The 12,127-nt window shown below is 39.1% G+C and overlaps 2 protein-coding genes across 2 annotated transcripts; one reads left to right on the forward strand and one right to left on the reverse strand.

Annotated features, from left to right (window-relative positions):
* Window positions 1-3,896: 3,896 nt before the first annotated feature.
* Window positions 3,897-5,339, reverse strand: mrps21 (mitochondrial ribosomal protein S21). Its single transcript, XM_028597316.1, has 2 exons — window positions 5,182-5,339; window positions 3,897-4,400 (listed from the first exon to the last, which is right to left on the reverse strand). The coding sequence occupies exons 1-2, from the start codon at window positions 5,262-5,264 to the stop codon at window positions 4,220-4,222; spliced, it is 264 nt and encodes an 87-aa protein (XP_028453117.1). The 5' UTR covers window positions 5,265-5,339; the 3' UTR covers window positions 3,897-4,219.
* A 2,270-nt stretch (window positions 5,340-7,609) lies between these two features.
* On the forward strand, window positions 7,610-12,127 carry crabp2b (cellular retinoic acid binding protein 2, b). The gene is made up of 4 exons (XM_028597315.1): window positions 7,610-8,124; window positions 10,182-10,360; window positions 10,657-10,773; window positions 11,768-12,127. Exons 1-4 carry the CDS (start codon window positions 8,037-8,039, stop codon window positions 11,816-11,818), a joined length of 435 nt encoding a protein of 144 aa, XP_028453116.1. The 5' UTR covers window positions 7,610-8,036; the 3' UTR covers window positions 11,819-12,127.

Below are 12,127 nucleotides of genomic sequence, written 5' to 3' on the forward strand. Positions count from 1 at the left end.
AACAAAACTTAAAGATGCCCCATAATATAAATTACCACAAAGTCATAATTTTGATAAAATGCACCTGTTAGGCTTAAAGGAACACGCCGACTTATTGGGAATTTAGCTTATTCAGCGTAACCCCCAGAGTTAGACAAGTTGATACATACCCTTCTCATCTCAGTGCGTGCTGTAAGGCTGTCTGACGGCTCCAGGATCTGTGCTGGGCTAAGCTAATGCTGGAACCGTCAGGCAGCGTTACAGCACGCACGGAGATGAGAAGGGTATGTATCGACTTGTCTTACTTTGGGGGTTACGGTGAATAAGCTAAATTCCCAATAAGTTGGCGTAGTCCTTTAAAAATGATGGGACAAGCAGAAAAGCAAGGCATAAAATAGTTTTTAAAATTAATTCATGGCTGCACTTTTAAGGAATAGTGTGTACCTTCAGCTAATTGAGCCAAATGTGACTGGAGGAACTCCAGCTAGGTTCTTAAAGGGATACTTCACCGATTAGCATTAAGCTTTGTATCAGTAGAAACCCAGTAGTATTTTTGAATGACCGTGCTTCCCTCCCTCATGTCCCCCTGAGACTGGCTTTCTCTGTATTGTGGGTCTGGAAAAAAGCCTAAGATGACGCAAAAAATCGTCATTTAGCGTCATCAGAGGCATTTTTGCCCAGACTCTGTGGACTACAGCCAGCTAGTTCTGCATGTTTTCAACCGTTGTCTTTACACCAAGCTTGCCGAAGCAAACAGGCTGTCTTTTCAGCAGCAAACTTTTACATTCAAATTACCGCACATGTGTACCACCGGAATACATTGGTACAGATCGGAGAATATGCAGGACACTTTATTACAGACGGAATACTCGACACACTACGCAAGCTTCGCCTGCTGCGGAGACCAGCACCTCAGCCTGCGGTGTTGCTCGATGCCGCTAGCCGGTAAGGGGACATCCTCAGCGATGAAACGCGGAGCGAGGGCAGGAGTATGAGCTAGCTAGGTGGAAAGCTAACACTAGCCGGACACATGTTCCATCAATCCTGCTTGCAAGTGTCTGCTCATTAGACAACAAACTGGACTACATGCACCTTCAACAAAACTCCCAACGCGAGTTCAGAGACTGCCGTGTTTTTATTTTTATTGTTGTGGAAATATGGCTGAACAACAGTGTACTGGACTATCCAGCTACCAGCTACTGGTGCAGAAATGGGGTGCTCGTATCCAAATAAATGCTAACTGCTGGTGGAGTTTGTGAATGTTAAATGCCGACCATTCTACATTCCACGCAAATTTACGGCTGTGTTTATACTCAGTGTTTACAGCCCACCTAGCGCTAATGCTAGTATACGTTAGCTGAACTTTACGGAGCCTATAATGTGTTTGCACTAAATGTAGCCTGTTTTGTATGTCATTTTTATATAATGTCGTTTTTATGTATTTTAAATGTGTAACACAAATTGAGCCACGGTGAAACGTTGTTTTGTGTATATGGTTGAAATGACAATAAAACACACTTCAGTTGAGTTGAATGCCTCACTGTCTCATCTGTCTATGTCTGTAAACGGTAGGTGTTGCTTGGGAGTGGACTCATAAAGCAGCGAAGCAAGTGCATTCTGGGATTTGGTGTCTTTCATCCACATGAGCCAAAAACATGTTTTCTGGCTTTTCTCAACCTAGAAGGCACCAATTTCTAAAAAGAAATCACATTTCTACTACATAAGTGACCCAATTTAAAGATATATTCATCTTTCCAACGGTGAAATATCCCTTTAATTGTTTATGTTGAGGTGACTGCAGATGAGACAGACAAGATTATGGAATGTGGCATCATAGGCCTATTAGAGCCAGAGACAGAAAGCTTGTGATGCAGTCTTACATAGTTACATAATAAGATTGCTTTATGCTAAAGTGTGAATCACTTATTTCATTGCATGCAAAAATAGGATGCTGTTACCTGCAGGAGGCTGTGGTAACTATACTTGATTAGTTGACAAGGCTGTTTACAACCACCTTTATGATAATTGTCATAATAATAATAATGATGAAGATGATGATAATTAGTATTATTAGTTTAGGGAACAAATAACAGGCACTGGAGGTATGACAGAGCTCTTGGTATAAAAACTGGCTTGATGCATGCTCCTGAAGAATGCATAGGGACATTTAGTTTCAGATTTTCTGTTTGCGAAATTGATAGTCACCATGCAAACATCATTGGCCAATACTACCAGGTGGTATAGAAACCATGTTTATAGTAGCAAATAGCAACAGCTCTTTATGTAAACACAGAAACAGCTGAAGGCGGTCCTACCATGGACATGTCTTCTGCTGTCAGACAGCTTTTGCAGTGGGAATTTGGCTACAAAAAAGTACAAGCAAGTTTGGTTGAAGATATTGCTGCAAATAATATCTGTAAGGAAATGAAATGGATTCTAAGCTAATTATTATAAAGCATTGCAGCATATGGCACATATATCCCTTTTACCTTTTTCCCTTCTTTTACATTTTAGTCTAAATTGGCTCTTCACACATTCAGAGAACAAGTAAGGAACACTTCTGACTGTCGAGGTTATTAGCTATTGGTATCATATAAATTAGAAATTACAGTGTTACAATTAAGTATGAGCAGCTGCCAATATGTTATATTGTTGCATGAGTTAAAGCTGTTGAATATGTATAGGGAGGACAGAGAACTGCTGTAATAAATGGATATTTAAAGAAGTGACATGTTTGCAATTTTTTCCAACCTGTTGTCATTTGCAAGTGGCAGTGTGTTTTGACTGTGCATGTTGGGTAGGGGCCAACAAAAACATTTGCACATTTCACAATCACATTTTTGCACACTGACTGACAATGGCTCAACCTATGTATGTTACAGACCGTGCAAGTGAAGCAGACTTAACACCTTGCATGCCTCATTTGCTTATAAAAAACAACTGTTGGATTACAAATGCCACTTATATTAACAAACCGCATGAACAATCCAATTACCTGATTGATTTCATATATGAAAAGCTTCTAGTTCTTAAAAGGGTCAAAAAACACATTTTCATACATGTATTCATTCAATTCATTGAGACATGTGTCTCTGCCATGACAATAGGCTGGAAAGCTTTGAAAGAAAGTTTTGCTGTGGAAATCACAGCATTGAAAATTACATTTTAAAAATCACTGATTACTTCACAGAACAGTTTTTCGTAGGGACTTCGTCAAAAAATGTTTTTCAATGAAAACTGCTCACAGTGAGGTCTGTGGATTATCCACATTAACAAGAACACTTTTTCTGGAAAGACATTACTGTTGACATTTTTAACCACTAGAGATAGAAGAGAAAAAAATATTTTTAAAAGTAGATGAACTGACTCTTTAAGAGGTATCAGAGACAACAGTCAGTTTCTCTCAGTGTAATATCTATAGGTAATCGATTGTACTGCTCTCTTCAGTCCTTAATGCCATTCACTGAAGCCACATTACAGGAAATCAACATGACCTGGTAACCTCTAAAGACAAGTGTGCCTGGTGCAACTTTCCCTGTGGAGTGAGAGCAAGTGCAAACATTAAAAGGTCCCTGTGGTGAAAGCTCAGAGCCTGATGGATGTATGTGGCCGATGTGTCTCGCTTATGGGAGTTTGAGGAAGTTGGTCGGCATCATTCAGCGGACATCAACGTCACGCTGTGCAGTAGCGACCTTGAATTAAGTAACAGTGGGATGCTGCTGAGCTGAGAAGAACCCATTCCCACAAAAACACCCCCTGCATTGTTTGAGTTTCCTCCAGCAAATTAGGTCACATCCAACTACTTCCAAAGCTTTTAGGTCGCCGAAATATCACTTTATGGTGCATACTAGTAGTAGATACCGATTTTGTTGTTGTTTAAATATAAGTTTAACTTTGAAAAATACTTGTTCACCAACTTAAGATTTTCAGAACATTTCACACGTTTATTAGCAAGATTGTGTGGGAAGATTAAAAACACAAAATGTCATCAAACAAGCTTTCATTAACCTGCTCATTACAACTAAGAGTGAGTACAGGCACTCCCCAACCATGCAAAATTTTGAAGAGAAAATACACAAATGTCTACTTCCTTTTACTGTTAAACAATAAAAGCAACTTTATTTCCGAAGTCCATTGAGTTGTGATAGTGACATTGTGTTGGTCTTGATTGCTTCTTCCACTTTGCTGGCCCCCGTCTAAACAAATCCATAGATAACGTCCTGTTTTATCACACATTTCATTAGCAGCCGAGCCAGGGATCCTCTTTGTTTGTCCTGGAGATGAAGGCAATTTTTCTGGCCATTTCCGTGTGGTAGATCCGCCTGCAGTTCTCAAAGTTCTTCCGCTGTCGCTCTCGGCAGGGCTTCTCAAAGTAGCGCTTGCGCTTCACTGTTTCAATAACCCCATCCTGAGTCAGGAGCCTGGAGTATGTAGAGAAAACGTGTGAATAGCTGACCCTTGGGGTTGCATTCAAGACACTCTTTTCAACAGGTAAATGAAAATAGCAATACAAGAGACAGTGGCTAACCACTTACAATAGAAAATAGAAAGTGACAGTAGTGCAGCAGAAACCATTTATAACTTAGCTAAGGTCTTCATATAACGTAGGGCTGTGCTCGATTGAAGAAATTCTTAGTCGACTAACACTCATTCAATTATATCGACTAATCGATTAGTTGATTTAATCGACAGATCTGTAAATCTGAGTTTCTCCGCAAAGAGTCATGCAAAAGCACCACTTTAATTCTTGTGTTTACCAGAGATGTGTTCGTACGTTTCTTTGAAATAAGTCATTCAGCATAAAAAAAAAACATAAAACATGACTAATCGACTAGCTAAAGAAATCTAAGTTGACTAAGACCAAAACGAGGGAGCAGCCCTAATATAATGCAATTCTTCTTCAACCACACACACAATTCTTGCACTTAAAAAAAGTAATAATGATTATGTTGCTTCGGACTTTAAACCCTTTTAATGTATTGTTAACGTTATTTGGTCTATCTCTGTATGTATCTAACGAAATCCCTAAAACAATCTAGGCATCATGATTAGCGTTTAGCCACTAGCTCTATGTAGGCTAAGCAGCACACCACTGCGCAGGCGCAGCATTGTGACATTGAACGGAAGGATAACGTTAGCTTGTCGTCCCCTAGATAACAGCAACCTTTGTAATATAATCTATCTTAAAAACATTAGTTTGACCTGTTTAAAGTCTTGTACGCCGCATCAACGTTGCTATCTTGGACCATCACTGTCCGTGCAATGAAGCGAAGGTGCCTCGACATGATGAGACCAGGGCTTGCTTAATCGCAAACCGGTTGGAAACACGTAACTGCTACAAGAGGTTCCGGATACAAGATACCACATAAATCACCGCTAGGTGACGCTTTACTCTATTCTCGTGAATGGGAATATTTTTCCAAATTTATTTGTATAAACATGTTCATTTATCAATGCTACTTATAGATGTGGTTTTTATGATGTCTGCAAATCACATAAAATACATTTATAAAAATGTAATATAGCTAGGCCTGCATAAAAGTACATTTTATGACAGAAAACATACCTTTACATTATTAAAAAATGTATTCTCCTAAAAAAATGAATAAATAAACAAGTGAATACCCAGAAAGACAAACAAACATCTAGGTCTCTACAGCACAGGGCGCCCTACAGCAGTTATCATAGATTATATAAAGGGAGATTGCTTTCAGGGGAATCATAGATTAATGAAACTACATGCGTTGTTATAGCAACAGGGACAGCAGCGTCCAGTGTTATCCTTTCATCAGGGCCATTCTCCTCTACTTCTTCTCATCCCTGAACTCCTGTGTGTTCTCAGTCTGAGGTCACCCAGCGGTGAATGCTGGCCTGGCAGGTATGTGCATTAAAAAGTGCTTTTATATTTCCTTTTTTTGTATAAAATTCCCGATGAGGTTATATCCCATGTTACTGTAACTCTATGGCACCATGCAGCTACTGTACCCTATAGGGTACAGTAGCTGCATGGTGCCACAGGGTGGAATGCTTGAGACTGATAACATCATGACTCCTTTTGTTGGGTGAATGCACTGCATCATATTTCCAAAGGCATCCCTTCTGATCCAGACCTGATGAAATATTCTTGGCAGTGTGTAAGCGCATGCTTGAGAGAAAGAAAGAACAGAAAGTCTATAACCTAAACAAAATTAAGTTTGCACTGAGAGGTTCTGCCAATAAGTTTTATTGCACATGGGGTGCTATTGTCAAATAGGCCCACATCTCTCTGACAGTAGGCCTCCTTGAAGGTTTTTTAGTTGAAGATTAACTGACATTGTTACATTCACCATTTTGTCAGATGTGACCAAGCAAGTAGGCCTACTGACAATCTTTATCTTCTGAGTGCCCTTGTTGTACTGTTGTTTGTAATTGGAGATATAGGCTATCAGTTTATTGCAAACCTAGCTGCCCGAAGCTAATGTGTTGCTAACATAACATGGTAGGCTATAACTGCTAATTTACCGTTTGATTAACTGTTATGTAACTCTTTTTACTTTTGTGGATGTATGTTTACTACTGTAGATGAATTATAGTGTTGTACTTCCTGTGATACTTTGACAGCTATTCTATCGACCTACTTGTTACAAATATTTTTTTCTAGCTTATTTATCTTACTTAGGCTATTTCTTTGTAACCTCTATCGTTGAGTGTGTTGTGTTTATACGGCTCTAACTCTTTCACAATAGCTCAAGGTCTTCCACACAGCTGTGTTTAGCTCGCTGCATGGCAGAAGAATATCTTTTTTTTATTTGACACCTACCTTTACACACATTCTTCTGTTTCCTTGTTTCTTTTTATTATTATTTTTCCACATTTTAATCATATATCATATGCCCTGAATGTACTCTCTGCTTTGTCACCATCATGGCCTAACAGGAAATACCAATTAGGTCAATTTGGACTTGAATGTACATTTAAATGTAAGAGAAACAGAAGAGAGGGTTATTTTTTAATCAGCCAATTAACAATGTCAGTAACTTTGATCCAATTTGAATTCAACCTAATTCAGCTTGACTTTTTTACATTAACACATCAAAAACATAATGTCAAATACTATCATAATTTGCATGTGTTAGTGCTGCTATAGTATAATTATTGTTTCATAGAAATAAACAAAACTACCTAGATATAAATGACTCAGGTGTGTCAGAATTGAAGGATTTAAGCAGGATGCATTCTTGTATATGTTGACATATGTTGTCTTAAGTCTCTGTTTGTTTACAAAAATAACATATAGCCCTGGAGATATGTAACCCACGCTGTCCAGTTCAGATGAAGACAGGATGAGATGTGTTGTTGGGTAAATAAAACTGATAGCCTAGCATGTGCTCTTTGGTTATAATGAATTAGACTGATGTGTCTCCTCTCTCTTATATTTTAATTGTACTTTTTAGAGTGAAAATGCTGATGGCACCTTCCTGGATGGTTGCCTCCAGCTGTAAGTCTTATCTTTTTGCTCTTTCATTACCTGCTTTACCACCCCCAACTCTGGAGCTGAACACATTAAACCTTATATCTGATTTCACATTCCAGAGCTTAGAAAACTTAACACATGACTTCAGGTTGTGGGTATTTTTTTTAGAAGTTTCATCAATTTTCTCTATTCATTGTATTTAGGCTACGTAGGCCCTACCACTTATTTTCTGGACTTCTTGTCAAATAGGCTAATTGGGGCTAACCTGTCACCAACTTTACACAAATTACAATTAACACTTAAATTCGAGTCGGCTGCCCATCAACATCAAAGGACTTACTGGAAGTGCCTTTTCCAGCTCGTATCCAAATCTTTCACCATACTGACAGAGGTGGAGGGTACAGTCAGAATCAGGGGGAAAGTCCCACCCTGCCACCGGCCTCTGTATTGGCTGGACCCGCATCAGATCCAGGCGAGCTGTCAGCCAATCAATGGAAGCGCAGATGCAGGCAGGAGACGGCTTTCCAAACCGGTTAACGGAGGGGGACAGACAGACCCCGAACCGGAGACTCTGCAGTCTACGATCTATTCTACCTGCAAACGAATGGAAATGGAGAAGAAAACCCCAGATTTCTCAGGAAAATGGAAAATGAAAAGTTCCGAAAATTTCGAGGGACTTTTGAAAGAACTGGGTGAGTAATGCATTTGAGGCATTTTATAGGTTAGGCTATACGCATAGATAGATTATTTATTTCATTTGCTTAAAATCCCCAGTAAAGTTGATTATCTAAAGTTTTCCAACACAAGACAGGGTTGCATATGCATGCATTTTTCCCCCAACCTTCTTCTTCTAACTCTGTAGAAGAAAATGCTTTACATGCACATTTAAAACGTTGATGCCAGTTAAGAGTCAAGCACCATTGTTATCTGGTTTATCATCAATCATTCAGCTCTATTGTTAAAATGCAAAAAAAGAAAAGGGAAAGGGAAGCGTATACTGCGCAATGACCTGTCAATCATGTTGTCAGTGGCATTATCTACTGAAAATCCAGTTGGCTTAGAGGTCAACTGAGAACCAAAGTGGTTTGAAGTGGCTCTCTGTGGTAACATTTTGCTCTTGCCCTGCTGCCCTGCTAACCTGTGTTCATGGAAATATTGGTATTTTTAAGCTAAACGAGACTGTATGGACTCCAGTTAAAAGAGAGTAGTAGAGAGAGAGGTCAGGTGAGGGCCAGCCAGTGGCATCCAATTAAAATCTGAAGACAAATAGCCTGTGGAGGAATGGACTCATCTAAAGCAGGGTCCTCCTCATGCGGTTGTAATTAGATCCAGTGTAAACGGAACTAAGCCTTGACATGGGCCCCAGCAGCCAGCCGGATCTGAGACTGACTTTCCTTCACTGCCCTGGGCCTCACTGACCCAATCTAGGGCTGTGTGTGTGTGTGTGTGTGTGTGTGTGTGTGTGTGTGTGTGTGTGTGTGTGTGTGTGTGTGTGTGTGTGTGTGTGTGTGTGTGTGTGTGTCGCGTTCGCGCTCTGTGTTCCAATAGAAACTACGTCCACTATTTACTGTGATTACCTCGTGTAATCTCAACAGCAATGGCAGACATTTCGCCTGCTAGCTATGTGGTTTGACATTAAACGTCTTGTTTTTTAGCATGTTCGTCAACCATGTGACTATCAGGCACAGGCCCATGGGCCCAAGGGATCAGGGCCTCTATTGAAGTGACTTAACATTTCTTGTTGGATGGTCAATCAAATGAGACACGGAATGACACAAAGTAGCCACAAAGAGATGTAAAACGACCACAAAGAAACATCTTTGAGATTGTGAAATGACGGCTGTCATTAGCTTATAATTATCCCCTGTTCGGGATAAGGCTCGAACTATGGGGGTTAAAAGCATTATACCAGCTTCAATGGAGTTTTGAGTTGAGTGGATAATGACCAAATTTTAATTCTGGGCTGAATTATGTCTTGAACAATTTCACAGTAATTAGTGCTTTAAAGGACCATACCATATGGTTTTGCATGTCAGGTCACATATGCTTTACATTACTGGCAACCATTTTCTGAAGCATACTATAAATTATTACATTAATTTTTTTGGTTTTAGTTCATTCAGTACAGCAAAAAAGTCTGCATGCAGTGACTTAAAACTGAGAAATTAATTGCAATGAACATTTCACCGCCTTATTTTTCTTTACATAAAAGTTATGTTATTATTGTGTGGCAATGCAGCAGCATGCACAGACTTTTGAAAATGTTTAGGTTGTCAAAAAGCATTGCATTTATGTTGTGAAAATCAAACTGAGAAGACAAATGATAAGCAAACACAGACATTGTGAAAAGGATTACATGAATTTGGTTGTTAATTGTGTTATAAAGACGGCTTTGTGGCTTTTGACTCTCAGAGTTTCAAGGACCACCAAGAAAGGAAAAAATTTCAAAACATTCCCTGCTCACAGCTGCATTACCACACAGCAATAATGTAACATTGTCCCAAAAAAAGGTGCTGAAAGATTCACTTTGATGGATTACCTAAAGATTGATTTTCGTGCTGTACTGAATTAACTGTGCTGCTTAGAAGGTAAGAAATCTGAGTAAAAACTTATATGCTATGGATAAAGTGTGGTTGATAGGCCATAAACATTTTAAACCACTGGTATGCTCCTTATATTCATAAACAACACAGGTGATGCTTTCACCACAGTTACCAGTTAGATATTAGTCCTGTTTGTGTGTGAACAGGTGTAAATGTGTTCCTGAGGAAGATTGCAGCGACAGCAGCCTCCAGCCCTGCAGTGGAAATCACCCAGCAGGATGAGAGTCTGTCCATCAAAACATCCACCAGCGTCCGTACCACCCATGTCTCCTTCACCGTGGGTCAGTCCTTCAATGAGACCACAGTGGATGGACGTCCCTGCACGGTATGCCATGTAACATTCCTTTATAATGCCATTGCATGCATTCCAGATTTTAGCCAAGAACAGCATAACTAGCACAGAAGAAACATATGGAAATAATTTCAGTGCAACTCCAGAATCCTGGTTATAATACATGGATCTGTTCTACATCTGTTCATGCTGAGTGAAAGACATTGTTTCTAACAGGCCATAAAAAGGTTCTGAAATTCAGCAACCGGCACACTGGTCCCCAGTTAGGACGAAACCCAAGCTTTGCTCAGCACTTAAATTATTCATATTGTTCTTATGAATCCCTGCAGAGTTTTCCTAACTGGGAAACAGACAGCAAGATCAGCTGTGAACAGACTTTACAGAAAGGTGATGGGCCCAAGACAGCGTGGACCCGAGAGCTGACCAACGATGGAGAACTGATACTGGTAATCATTTTGTGTACAGCACCAATACACATCTTTATGGACAGATAGCATGTCAGATTCAAAAATAAAACACTGAAACTAAAATGAGTGAATCTGAGAGCTTTACAGAAAAGAAGTTACCACCCTTAATAAAGGGTTCGGCTAAGAAATAATTTACTTATGTTTTATATAGATCATTTTTAAGCCATAAATAAGCTCAACTTTTAGGTTGCCAGGTAAATACATCTACAGTCATGCTAGCAGCTCTGTGATGCTACTTTAAATGATACTACAAGGCTAGCAGTTGGGATAGCCATCTTGGAATAACGCAGAAACACTCCCAGGTCAAACTAATGGAAGTTTTCCATCCTTTTTTTCCTTAGTTGCAACTTATAAACCCTTTAACCCTTGTGTGGTGTTCATATTTTTATAACACAGCCAATGTTCCCGGGTCTGGTGGACCCACCACATTGTTAGGCTTTTAAATCAATACAGCCATAACAATTTACATAGAAATACTTAATAGATGTTTACTTTAGCTCAATTACCAATGATATATACATCATTTATAGTTCAAATTTGTCATTTACCCCTGTGAGATCACATTTATGATCATATGATCATTTTCGTTTTTTGTAAGAAAATAAGGAAATTCAATCATAGAAAAGGTAAAAAAACAGAAACAAGATTTTTGATCATTATTGGTGCTTATTTCCAAGAACTTAATCAGAACAGGTGAAAGTGCTTGAAATATAAAATATTTGTGTGGGAATAGCAGGTGCAGAAAGACAACATAGTTTCATAGCATCTACATTTAAATACACCCGGGTCCAGTAGACCAGAACCATGTGCAGTCATTGAAAATAAGTTATTTTTTATGTTCTTCACAGAAAATGAGCCAAGGCCAATGAGTTTGAGTTAGAAGAAATGATAAATTTTTCTTTTAGCAAACTGCTCTATTAGTAAGTGGTATCAAAAGTTTAAACTCTGCCCTTTTGTTGCTGTTTTCTTTCAGACAATGACTGCAGGGGATGTTGTCTGCACCAGAGTTTATGAGAGGGAATGAGGAAATGTGTTCAAGACATGTCATACAATACCCCTGTTTTATGCCTCATGCATGGTTTACATTTACTCGCCTTGTTTTTTCCTTCTTCGTCCTCCTCCTCCCAGCCAGTCAGATGTTGGTCACAGCTCAAACAGTGCACTGTGTACAAAAGGCTTCAGTTTACATGAATGTATGTTGGCACAGTAGTTGCTTTTATAACACCAGAGCTGAACTTGCTCTTTATGTATCTTATAGAAATGTCACACATTCCTTTTCTAAAAGCTGTGTCTAAATCCTTTTTCAACATGTTAATAAACTGTTTTATATGAA

Source organism: Perca flavescens, chromosome 14, assembly GCF_004354835.1.
Source record: "Perca flavescens isolate YP-PL-M2 chromosome 14, PFLA_1.0, whole genome shotgun sequence".
Classification (NCBI taxonomy): domain Eukaryota; kingdom Metazoa; phylum Chordata; class Actinopteri; order Perciformes; family Percidae; genus Perca; species Perca flavescens.

Excerpts from the sequence above, each read along its gene's own strand:
- crabp2b (XM_028597315.1), top strand. The coding sequence starts at position 8,037 with ATGGAAATGGAGAAGAAAACCCCAGATTTCTCAGGAAAATGGAAAATG. Across the intron at positions 10,361-10,656 it reads TGGATGGACGTCCCTGCACG|AGTTTTCCTAACTGGGAAAC; the intron begins GTATGCCATGTA and ends GAATCCCTGCAG. Across the intron at positions 10,774-11,767 it reads ACGATGGAGAACTGATACTG|ACAATGACTGCAGGGGATGT; the intron begins GTAATCATTTTG and ends GTTTTCTTTCAG.
- mrps21 (XM_028597316.1), bottom strand. The coding sequence starts at position 5,264 with ATGTCGAGGCACCTTCGCTTCATTGCACGGACAGTGATGGTCCAAGAT. Across the intron at positions 4,401-5,181 it reads GCGTACAAGACTTTAAACAG|GCTCCTGACTCAGGATGGGG; the intron begins GTCAAACTAATG and ends TACATACTCCAG.